At 34.2% G+C, this 13,102-nt stretch overlaps 1 protein-coding gene across 1 annotated transcript in view; it reads right to left on the bottom strand.

The window, feature by feature from the left end:
- The window catches only part of LOC148953618 (galactosylceramide sulfotransferase-like), a 204,042-nt gene that overhangs the window by 135,776 nt on the left and 55,164 nt on the right, over positions 1 to 13,102 (bottom strand). The window contains exon 2 of the mRNA XM_089088036.1: positions 5,625 to 6,248. Coding sequence (XP_088944162.1) covers positions 5,625 to 6,248 — 624 coding nt within the window. The remainder of the gene's footprint in view (positions 1 to 5,624; positions 6,249 to 13,102) is intronic.

Genomic DNA, 13,102 nt, shown 5'->3' with positions numbered 1-13,102 from the left:
TGATTTCTTCTCTTTTGCTCGGGCCTTCTTTAATTTTTTTCTTGGTTTCTACACTAGAACTTCTCTTGAGTATGCATGTCCAGCTTGGCATCTGGGTTTCATGAAAGATTAATAAGATAGAATAGAGATGACACAAAATAGAGCTGTAAAAATTATACTTCAACATAACTAATCAACATATAATCATGCACTAAAACTGCTCAACTTGAATTCACTTGATAGTCATAGACATGAGTTGACATATCGGTTTGTTTGGACTAGATTATTTGAATTCCCCAGATCATCTTGGTCTACTACCTGACCTCGAGAGCCGCCCTACTGAAGAACCATTCACTAGACTCTGACAAATATAAAGTAATTGTCAACAACTAATGACTTACCCAGCCTTTAGTACCAGGAGATATTGCAAATCATATGTCCCATATTTTACTCAGTATTTTAATAATGGAATTTTCACAGATATTTAGTGTTTGATGCAGTTTATTTCAGGTATTTTCCTGTGAGTGCTTTTGAATATACGAACCATATCCATATATGTTTCAACCATTATAAGATTCTGATATATTCTGTAAAAGTTTTATACAGTAAAGTCTATCATAGGTAGCGCGCTAGCGCTGCCTAAGTAAAGAACGATGTATGCACAATGTGATTTTTTTCTCCATACCTGGGCACTTCGTATCGAAGGAGTTGTCGTAAAAACTTCGAAAAGGGCTCATTCGATAGTAAATCGGAGTGGCTAGTGCTCTTTTTAATAGTCGAAAGTGATTGGAGGGCAACTAGCCCTCCCCCACGCCCATCATTCCCCCAAACACATCCAATCAAAATTTTGAGATAGCCATTTTGCTCAGCGTAGTTGATTTCCAAATAGAAAATATATTTTTGAGGAGGACACTCCCCCACAACCCTCGGGCAAGGGTTTTAAGTTATGTCCTGAGGGCATATAAGAACGATGTTGGCAAAATGTATCATTTATTAAATTTCCTTTAGATCCTTTAGATTTTAGATTTTCCTTTAGATTTTAGGGCACTTCATATGGAAGGGGTCGTCGTAAAAACTTCAAAAGGGCTCATTCAATTGAAAATTTAGAGTTCTAGTGCCCTTTTTAATAGTTGAAAGTGATTGGACGGCAACTAGTCCCTCCCCCCACGCCCATCATTCCCCCCAAAAAATTAAATAAAAATTTTGAGATAGCCGTTTTGTTCAGCGTAGTTAATTTCCAGATAGAAAATATGTTTTTGAGGAGGACACTCCCCAACAAGCCTCAGGGCAAGGGTTTTAAGTTTTGCCCTGGGGGCATATAAAGCTTTTACAGAAGGACTTGTCGTAGAAACTTCAAAAAAGTCTCTTTCGATTGGAATTTCAAAGGGTTACTGTTCTTTTTAATAGTCAAAAGTGATTGGAGGGCAACTAGCCCCCCCCCACTCTCATCATTTACCCAAACGCATCTAATCAAAATTTTGAGATAACAATTTTGTTCAGCGTGGTTGATTTCCAGATAGAAGATATGTTTTTGAGAAGAACACTCCCCCATAGCCCTCAGGGCAAGGGTTTTAAGTTATGCCCTGGCTGCATATAAGGTTTTTAAAGAAGGCGTTGTCGTAGAAACTTCAAAAAAGGCTCATTCGATTGGAAATTCAAAGGGCTAGTGTTTTTTTTAATAATCGAAAGTGATTGGAGGCCAACTAGCCCCCCCCCCCACACGCCCATCATTCCCCCAAACACATTCAATAAAAGTTTTGAGATAGCAATTTTGTTCAGCGTAGTGAATATCCACATAGAAAATATATTTTTGAGGAGGACACTCCCCCACAACCCTCAGGGCAAGGATCATAAGTTATACCATGGGGAGATGAAAAAAATGAATGTGCATTGTCAGTTAAATATACATATACTGATATTTAGTAATCAAATGTTAATATTTTTCGATTTTTAAAGTTATAAAAGTAAAAGCATTTATATTTTTTTCAGTAAAGTGCAACTTTTGTTCTGGCCTTGGGAAGGTATAGGGGTTTTGCGCCCAACTTATGTTAATTTCTGCTCTTTTTGAGTTTGACTCGGTTATTTATTGTAATTTCTGTTAGTTTTGGGTTTCATTTATTTATCGATGCTGATTTGTGGTAGTTTCACGCTTGGTAGATTATTTGATTTGATTTTTGCTCGTTTTTGTTTAATGGAGTTCTTTACTTTTCCTTGAAAAACTAATTTTGTGGAAAAAGGTTTTTTAATTAATATTATAAAATGTTAACTGTTTAAACTGTGAAAATTGATTCTTGACATAAATCAATTTTTTTTATTAAATCATTCTATTTTATTCACCTTGCTTGAAAAGTTTAATTTATTGACTTGTTGCCTTAACTTTTCATGTTTCTGTTTATTTCTTTTATTTTTTATCCTTGTTTTGGGTCTCATTTTTATGTATTGACCTGCTGATGTTAGCTCCAGCTATTGTAGTGAATAAATATATTCTGTTCTATTTTCTATATATATTTCTTCACAGATATGGAGGATGAATACGAGAAAACGAGATGTATGTCTCATAAGAAGGTAGGCGGGAGACTCGACAGTCAGTGTGCCGTGGAGCTTTTTTTTAGTTGCCAGATGGCAGCGTCTCTGACCTAGAAGAGCTAGAGAAATGACACGGCAAAGACAAATAGCTCCCTAATATAGGTGACTAAGTAATTGCTTTACAAAGATGAGATACCTCTGGCTTATGAAGTAGCTGAAGATAGGGAAATCCCTGGAACTGCATCACCTTTTCTTGAAATTAACTTGCTGGAGGGGACGTCGGAGAATCAGTCAAAGAATACAAACAGGCGTACGCCGTATTGGTGGAGATATAAGGATTACAAGCCATACTTAGATGGCGATGTGCCACACAAATCTCACTTAAGTATTACCCCAGAACCGTTGCCCAAGCCTTACGACTTCTTTGACTCTTACTTCACTGAAGAAGTTTATGAAACCATCGAATTTGAAAAAAATAGATACTGTAATTCGAAACTGATTCGCGTTGGTCCCTCTTTCATACCTGCGACAGTATCTGAAGTAAGAGTATTTTTGTCCATCGTCTTCTACACAGGGGTATTTCACCTTCCAAGTTACAAACTTTACTGAGACAGAGACTTGAAGTATGATGTCATAGCATCTAAAATGTCTCGGGATCGCTTTCAGTTTCCTCTTGTCAACCTGCACTTTGTTGACAACTCAACAAGCAAGCTAGTGGACGATCCAAAACATAATAGGCTTTTCAAGATAAGACAGATGATCAAATTTATCCTGCAAGCCAGGAGGCAGCTTGAGTCCGAAGAGCGTCAAAGTGTAGATGAGCGGGTCATACCTTCCAGGGCCGTTCAGATATGAAGCAGTACTTACCTGTTAACCCGAACAAGTTGGTGTTCGAAGATTTGACTCGAGCTGGAGCTAGTGGGATATTCTACAACTTCTAATTTTGCAAGGGTTGTGGTACTTTAGCTCCTAGAGACTTTATACTCGGTGGTTCAGTTGTGCTAAGGTTGATAAAAGACTTACCACCAAAGAAAGGCCTCAAAATTTTTTTTGACAACTGGTTTGCTAGCATGCCACTAGTCATTCACTTGAAGTTGACCGGATATGATTGTTTGGCAACACTCCAAAAAGACCAAGTCAAAGGTTGTATGCTCATTAACAAGAAATACTTGGAAAATAAGGAGCAACTGATTGGAGAGTCAAGACATGCAATGATGTTGCCGTAATCCATTGCTTCAATAATAAAGGCATCACTCTAGCATCAACCTATTGTGCTGTTGAGCCTAGGAATACTTTTCTGAAGCGGTACTCCTGAAATAAAAACTCAAATCGAGATGGTGCGTCCTGTGATCGTCAAAGAATACAACAAGTATATGGGCAGCCTCAATTTGTCAGATATATTGACTGCTTTGTACAGAAACCAAATACAGTAGATGAGATGGTACATGAGAATCTTCTACTACCTTTTCAACACTTCAATTGTCATTTCTTGGCTGTTTTATAGAAGGCACTGTAGCCAAGTAGGATCAAGGTCCATGCCATTTCTCCGATTCAAATACCAGATTGCATGTGAGATTGGCTTCTCCCTTGTGAAAAGACGCCCAGGTCGTTCATCCTCCGAAGATCCCAGTGCTCATGTTGCAAAGTGAACAAACCCTCCCAACAATGCAGCTGCCCCAGCTTCTATCTGTCAGGAAGGTCAGGGACACTTTTCAAAGATGAATTGGGACAGCTTCAGTGCCGAGTCTGCAAGAAAAAGTCTCAAACGAGATGTATAAAGTGTATGGACTTGCTGCTGTGTTTGGAAGTTGAAAGGAAATGTTTCCTTGCTTATCAAAGTTAAAATTGTGCATTTTTTTCTTTTGCTTGTATTAAAACATATCAGAAAAAAATATTTGATATTTCATTTTGGAAGAGTTTGAAAGTGCTGAAGGGTTTTCATAGAAAAATACTCAAATTGAAAGAAAATCGTACTCCACTAAGGATGAATGTCCTCCCACGAGGACATTCTGTATTTCTTTTCACAGGACGATTCTAAGGATAGATTCAGAATGAGCGATTTTTCTACACCAAAATATTTTTTTGAATATTTTTTATCTACCGTACATCTTAATTCAGTACTCAAAGGGTTAAAATGTTTCTATGAAGAGCAAAAAAATTGTATAGTTCAGGAAATTTCTCCCTGGCACTGTACAAAAGCTTGATCCCAATTGAGATGTGAAATTTAGATTTTTAAAGCATTTTCAATCTAATGGATCTGTTAAAATTGCGATATAACGTGGTAGAGTTCAGTAACAAAGATGTCGAAACGAGAAACAAGACATAAATGGAAGCTTTGTCATCCCAAAACCACTTTTATTCATTGGAAAGAGAATATAACTCTCAATTTTGCAATTGTTTAGTTACTTCTCAAGTTTCTATTTCCTTCTCTTCTATGCCAATTGTCAATGGGAAATGTTGAAATAGAAGAGATATCCATGTTTTTACTTGAGCAATATTTTATTTCAATTGCGGAAAGAAGAAGATATTTAGAAAGGGTTAGAATAAAGAGTGATTTTTTTAGTTTTACATTTTATTAAGGAAAAAATTAATTTTTCTTTCATTTTTCGGTTTAGGGGATTTGGGGAGTAAACGTTTTCGATTTGATGAGAAAGAAAAGCTGTGGGCGTAAAAATTATTGAATGATTAGTGTTCTGTGAGTATTCAGAGACTGGAGGGATTTGTGTTGGTGTGATGCACTCGGAGAGTCTCTTATGAAAGCTGTGTCATAGAAGAGTAGCGTTTACTTTTTTATTGGTTTGGATGTATATTTCTGCGTAAAAGTTAAAAAAGAAAAAACATTAAAAGTAATAAAACAGCTATATTTTAATTCTCTAATTTTCCATATACAAGCACCCAATATTTTAAACCTCCTCCTGTGGAATTATTAGGAGGAAATTTTCTTTGCCTGTCAAAACCCATCATTTCGGAGAATACCAGTCATTTATTAATACAAAGTAAAGGTTGTCTTCAGCTAAATTTATTTAAAAAATTATAAAGCAACATAGAATTAATTTTGTTTTGTTACCATAAAATATAATTGACTAGAAAAATGTTTGGTAAGAATAAATTTTAATTACCTTCTGAATAGCTGATAAAGATGAATATCAGCCTTCAACCAGTTCGACAGAATGCCCCTTTCTTGATTAGTTACAAAATGCTTTGAATCGTCATGTCGAGCATTGCTTTTTGTGCTTAGGACGTGTATCAAAGGTACATTTAGTATGTTCTTAAGAAATATCAAAGATTCTTCAAAGTATTCGGCTATCATAACCAGATCAAACTTTTCTTCAATATCCTTGGAAATTTTTTTTATCATCATCATATCATCAAAATGTTTTTCTTGGAGCCCTAGGCTGTAACTTAGTTGATTTCTTCCCCATAATCCCTTCATTCTCTCAGTTTTAGGGCCTTTAGTACTATTACATTTTAAAACAAATTCGGAAAATGAAGACACATTATAAAATTGAGTCATATCAACGTAATGAAAAAGAGATTCAAAAGCGTCCACAGGATCTCTTAAAGTTGTTATATGCACAGCGTTTTCTAAGTTAAGGTTTTTTATCCATGTTTTATTCCATGTTTCCTGAACCAGAATGTCAAATTCGATTTGCTTACTAGTTAGTAGGTCCTGATACATCTCAAATCGGAAGAAGTCAGATTTGGTTTCCATGTCGATTATTCGAGAATACAACCAAGCAAGCCTATAAAACAAAAACAAATTTACAATCATATGAGAGTGTCACTTTAAAGCTTCACTCAATTTGTTTATCATAGGCAGCGCAATAGCGCCCCCTAAGTAAAAAACGATGTTGGCGCAATGTATTATTTATTTTTCCGTACCAGGGCAGTTTGCATCGAAGGATTTTCAGTAGAAACTTAAAAAAGGACATATTCGATTGTAAATTGAAAGGGCTAGTGCCTTTTTTAATAGTCGAAAGTGATTAGAAGGCAACTAAAACCCCTTACCCGGCCACCATATCCCCAAACACATCCAATCAAAATTTTGAGATAGCCATTTTGTTCAGCGTAGTTGATTTCTAGATAAAAATATGTTTTTGAAGAGGACTCTCCCCCAACAGCCTTTAGGGCAAGGGTTGTATGTTAGGCCATGGGGGCATATAAGTTTTCTAGAGAAAGCTTTGTCGTAGAAACTTCCAAAAATTGCTCATTCAGGTGGAAATTCAAAGGGCTAGGGCTCTTTTGAATAGTCAAAAGTTATTGAAGGGCAACTAACCCCCCTCTCACGTCCACCTTTTTCCCATTTACTTGCAATAAAAGTTTTGAGAAAACCACTTTGTGCAACGTAGTTGAAACTTTTGGAAATTAGGTCTTTGGGGATGACAATTCCCCAAAGCCCTGAGGGCAAGGGTTGTAAGTTATGCCCTGGGGGCATATAATGTTCTTATAGAAAGCGTTGTCTTGAAAACTTCAAAAAGGGTTCATTTGATTGGAAGTTGAAATGGCCAGTGCCTTTTTTAAGAGTCACAAATGATTGGAATGCATCTAACACCACTTCCACGTCCACCATTTATCCAAACACATCCGATCAAAATTCTGAGATAGCCAATTTGTTCAAAGTAGTTTAAAGGACTGGAAATTACATCTTTGAGGATGACACTCCCCCCACAGCCTTCAAGGCAAGGGTTTTAAGTTATACCCTTGGGACATATAAGGTTTTTATTGAAATTTTGGTCATAAAAACTTGAAAAAGGGCTCATTTGATTGGAAACTGGAACGGCTATTGCCCATTTTAATAGTTAAAAATGATTGGAGGACAACTAACTCCCTCTCACACCAACCATTTCCCCAAATAAATAAAATCAAAATTTTGAGATAGCCATTTACTAAACGTACTTGAAAGTCCAGGAAATTACGTCTTTGAGGATGACAACCCCCCTCCACAACCTTCAGGGCAAAGTTTGTCAGTTTTGCCCTGGGGGTATATAAGGTTTTTATAAAGAGCCAGAAGAGGCTCAGTCTTTCTCCTTGAAAAAGACTATGTCACTATAAAACGAACAGATATTAATCAAAAAAATTTAATACAAAATTAATTTAAAAAAGTAAAGAACTCCATTAAACCAAAAATGAACAAAAATAGAATCTAATAATTTACCAGGCATGAAACTACCACAAATCAGAATCAATAAGTAAATGAAACCCAAAACAAACAGAAGTTGAAATAATTCAAAATCAAAACGAGCAGAAATTAATCTGAGTAGGGCTCCAATCCCTATGCTTTCTAAAAGCCAAGGTATAATTTTTTCTTTACTGAAAAAAAGTCTTTTAAATGTTTTCTCTTTTATAATTTTAAGAAATCAGAAACTAATTAAGATTTTAAGGAATAAATATCAGCATATGATTAAACTCACAATGCACATTTTTTTATAACTTCAAGAACATTTATAACTTTAGATTTATAACTTTAAGGCATAACAAAGTTAACTAGGATTTAAAAGAATAAATATCAGCATATGTATATTAAACTGACAATACACATTTTTTTCAGTAAAATCATTTGAATTTTTTTCAGTAAAAGTATAAATTACATTTTGTCTTTTACACAGCATAGGGTTTAAAACCCTAATCGAAATAGTGTTTGCTCGTTTTGAGTTTGACTTATTTTAATTTCTGTTTCTTTTGGGTTTCATTTACTTATTGATACTGATATGTGGTAGTTGTATGCTTTGTAAATTAACTGATTCTATTTTTGTTCATTTTTGGTTTTATGGAGTTCTTTACTTTTTTACATTTTATTTTGTGCAAAAAGTTTTTTTGATTAATTTTATCAAGAAATTTATTTTGGCCCTTTTACTTTCTCACTGAAAACAATAAAGACTTTTATCTCCTTATTTAATAAATTTGGTATCAAACTTTTTTTATTATAAATCCTAATATTTTTATTGTTAAAAACAATTAATTCTTATGTAATCTTATGAATAATCAATTATAATCAATTCGTATGATTTTTGTAATATGCTGAATCAAATGGGTCAGCGTGAAAAGTCTTAAGCACTTATTGAAATGGCAATTTATAGTTGCTCAGTTTCTTGGTCTGTGTTTTTTTTTTGGGGGGGGGGATTTGAGGTTTTTTTTTGTTTTTATAGTTATTGAATGATCGTCCTTTTCAGGATTAGGATGACAGCGGTCATATAATATTGCTTCATATCTAGGTCAGTTTTTTTCTGATTTGGGGGTTTTCTTGTGTTTTATAGTTATTGATGTATTATTGTCCTCTCCAGGATTACGATGAAAGGGGGTCATTTATTGTTGCTCAGTTTCTAGGTTTGCGTTTTTATTTATTGTTATTTAATCAATGTCCTTTCCAGAATTACGATGGAAGGGGTTTATTGTTATTTATTTATTGTTTCTTATTTTTATTTATTTTAAATATTGTTTATTGTTATTTATTGTTATTTATTGTTGATAAGTTTCTAAGTCTAAGTTTGTTGTTGTTTTTCGGTTACTGTGGTTTTCTTGGTTTTTCTAGTTATTGATTGACTGTCCTTTTTAGGATTACGATCAAAGGGGTTTATTTATTGTTGGTCAGTTTCTAAGTCTGTGTATTTTATTTTTTTGGACTTGATGATTTAATTTTGTTTTTATAGTTATTAATGGGTTGTCTTTTTCAGGATTAAAGCGAAAGGGGGTCATTTATTGTTTCTCAGTTTCTAGGTCTTTGTTTTTTTTTCTTGTGTTTCGGTGGGCATGTTTTTTGAGTTATTATAATTATTGATGAATTGTCCTTTCCAGGATTACCATGAAAGGGGGTCATTTGTTGTTGCTCATATTCTAGGTCTGTTTTTTTTTATTTGATGGTTTTCCTGCGTTTTTCTAGTTTCTATTTTTGTTGTTGTTGTTGTTGGATTTGGTGTTTTTTTTGTTGCATTTTTAAAGTTATTGGTGGATTGTCCTTTCCATAATTATGACAGAGGGGTCATTTATTGTTGCTCAGTTTCTAAGTCTGTGTTTTTTTTTAATTTGATATTATTCCTTCATTTTTCTAGTGTTCATGGATTGTCCTCTCCAGAATTACGATGATATGTGGTCATTTACTGTTGCTGAGTTTCTAGGTCTGTTTTTTTTCGATTTGATGGTTTTCTTGTGTTACAGATATTGATAGATTGTCCTTTCCAGGATTACAACGAAAGTGAGTTATTTATTGTTGCTGAGTTTCTAGGTCAGTGTTTTTTTTTTAATTTGGTGGTTCTTCTGTGCTTTTATAGTTATTGATGGACTCTCCTTTCCACGATTAGGTTGAAAGGGGTTATTTATTGTTTCTCTGTTTCTAGGTCTGTTTTTTTTGTTGTTAGTTTTTTGCATTGGAAGTTTTTTTTTTGTGTTTTTCTAGTTCAGTTTCAAAGTCTTTGTTTGTTGTGGTTTATTATGGATTTGGTGGTTTTCGTGTGTTTTTATATTTATTGATGCATTTTCCCTTCCAGGATTACAACGAAAGGGGTCATTCATTGTTGCTCAGTTTCTAGGTCTGTGTTTCTTTTTATTGTTTCCAGATTTTGTGGTTTTCTAGCGCTATTATAGTTATTGGTGGATTTTTCTTTCCAGGATTATGGTGATAGGCAGTAATTTATTATAGCTCAGATTCTTGGTCTGTTTTTTTTTTGGTGTTTGGTGGTTTTTCGCGCTTCCAGTTTTGGTGGTTTTCTTGTGTTTTTATAGTTATTGATGGATTTTTCTTTCCTGAATCATGACGATAGGTGGTCATTTATTATTGCTCATTTTCTCGGTCTGTGTTTTTTTTTTGACTTGGTGTTTTTTATACGCTTTCCTAGTTATTGATGGACTATCCTTTCCAGGATTACGATGAAAAGGGACCATTTATTGTTGCTCACTTTTTTGTTGTTTTTTTTCTTTGATTGGAGGGTTTTCTTTAGTTTTTATAGTTTATGAATGATAGTCGTTTCCAGGATTACGATGAAAGGGGTCACATTGTTTTTCCATATCTAGGTCAGTGTTTTTTTCGCATTTGATGATTTTCTTCCGTTTTTATAGTTATTGATGGATTATCCTTTCCAGAATTACATTATAGGGGTTTATTTATTGTTGTTTAGTTTCTAGGTCTTTGTTTTTTGTTGTTGTTTTGTTTTTTAGATTTGGGAGTTTTCTTATGCTTTGTAGCTATTGATGGATCGCTATTGATTCTTTCTAGTATTACGGCGAAAAGGGGTGATTTATTGCTGATCAATTCTAGGTCTGAGTTTGTTGTTTTTCCTTCGGATCTAGGATTATGATTCAAGGGGTAATTTATTGTTGATCACTATCAAGGTCCGTGTTTTTCGTTTTTGTTTTCAGATTTGATGGTGTTCATACGTTTTTATTGTTTTTGGTGGATTGTCCTTTCCAGGATTACGACGGAGGGGTCATTTATTGTTGCTCAGTTTCTAGGTCTGCTTTTCTTGCTGTTGTTTGCAGATTTGGTGATTATCTTTTATATTTATTGTTATTCATGGATTGTCCTTACCAGGATTACGATGATAGACGGTTATTTATTGCTACTCAGTTTTGAATTCTGTTTTTTTTAATTGGGGGTTTTCTTGTGCTTTTCTAGTTGTTGTTTTCTAGTTGATGGACTCTCCTTTCCAGGATAACAATGAAAGTTGATCATTTGTTGCTGCTTAGTTTCTAGTTCTGCGATTTTTTTGGATTTGATGGTTTTCTTTTGTTTTTACAGTTATTAATGAACTGTCCTTTCAATGATTACGACGAGAGGGGGTCATATCTTTTTGCTCAGTTTCTAGGTCTGTTTTTTTGTTCTTTTTTTTCGGCTTGAGTGTTTTTTTTGTGTTTTTATAGTTATTGATGGATTGTCCCTTCTAGGATTAGGCTACGATGAAAGGGGGTCATTTCTTGTTGCTCAGTTTCTAGGTCTGTTTTTCTGTTCTTATTTTTCGGCTTGGGTGTTTTATTGTGTTTTTATAGTTATTAATGGATTGTCCTTTTAAGGATTACGACGAGAGGGGGTCATTTCTTTTTGCTCAGTTTCTAGGTCTGTTTTTTGTTCTTGTTTTTTGGCTTGAGTTTTTTTTGTGTTTTTATAGTTATTGATGGATTGTCCCTTCAAGAATTACGATGAAAGGGGGTCATTTATTGTTGCTCAGTTTCTAGGTCTGTCTTTGTTTTGGTGGATTTCTTGCGTTTTTATGGTTATTGATGGACTGTCCTTTCTAGGATTACGATTAAAGGGGTCATTTAATGTTCCTCAATTTCTACGTCTGCTTTCTCTTCTTGTTTTTCTGTTTTTCGGTTTTGATGATTTTTTGTGTTCTTATAGTTATTGATGGATTGTCCCTTTTAGGATGACGATGAAAGGGGGTCATTTATTGTAATGTCCCTTCTAGGATTCCGATGAAAGGGGGTCATTTATTGTTGCTCAGTTTCTAGTTCAGTGTGGATTTGGTGGTTTTCTTGCGTTTTTATGGTTATTGATGGACTGTCCTTTCCAGGATTACGACGAAAGGGGTCATTTATTGTTGCTCAGTTTCTATGTCTGTTTTTTGTTCTTGTTTTTCTGGTTTTCGGTATTGATGATGTTTTGTGTTCTTATAGTTATTGATGGATTGTCCCTTCCAGGATTACGATGAAAGAGGGTCATTTATTGTTGCTCAGTTTCTAGGTCAGTGTTTGTTTGTTTTTTTCGCATTTGGTGATTTTCTTGCGTTTTTATAGTTATTGATGGACTGTCCTTTCCACGATTACGTTGAAAGGGGTCATTTATTATTGCTCAGTTTCTATGTCTGTGTTTTTTGTTGTTATTTTTTTTATTTGACTTTTGTCCTGCGTTTTTATAGTTCAGTTTGTAAGTCTGTGTTTGTTGTTGTTGTTTCCACATTTCGTAGTTTTCTTCCGTATTATTAGTTATTGATGGATTTTTCTTTCCTGGATTATGACGATAGCCTGTTATTAATTATTGCTTAGTTTCTAGGTCTCTGTTAGTTGCTGTTTTGCTTGGATTTGGTGGTTTTTATGTGCTTATCTAGTTATTGATGGAATATCCTTTCAAGGATAACGATGAAAGGGGGTCATTTATTGTTGCTCAATTTCTTGGTCTGCGTTTTTTTTGGATTTGAGGGTTTTTATAGGTATAGTTTATAGTTTATAGTTTTTATAGTTTATAGTTTTTATAGTTATTTATTGATTTTTCTTTCCAGGATTATGACGATAGGTGGTCTTTTATTATTACTCAGTTTCTAGGTCTTTGATTGTTGCTGTTTTTTTTTTATTTAGTGGTTTTCATACGCTTTTCTAGTTATTAATGGACTACCCTTTCCCGGATTACGATGAAAGGGGTTCATTTATTTTTGCTCATATTCTAGGTTAGTGTTTTTGGTTTTTCTTTGATTTTTAGGATTTTTTTTTGTTTTTATAGTTATTGAATGATTTTCTTTTCCAGGATTACGATGAAAGGGGTAATATGTTGTTGCTCCATATCTAGGTGTGTTTTTTTCAGATTTACTTGTTTTTTTACGTTTCATAGTTATTGATTGATTGTCCCTTCCAGGATTACGGTAAAAGGGGGTCGTTTATTATGCTCAGTTTCTAG

This window comes from Artemia sp. Qi Xiang Cuo, chromosome 4, assembly GCF_049724085.1.
Source record: "Artemia sp. Qi Xiang Cuo chromosome 4, ASM4972408v1, whole genome shotgun sequence".
NCBI lineage: Eukaryota > Metazoa > Arthropoda > Branchiopoda > Anostraca > Artemiidae > Artemia > Artemia sp. Qi Xiang Cuo.
Note: the sequence above shows the minus strand (reverse complement) of the source record. Positions and strands in the feature narration are given on the sequence as shown.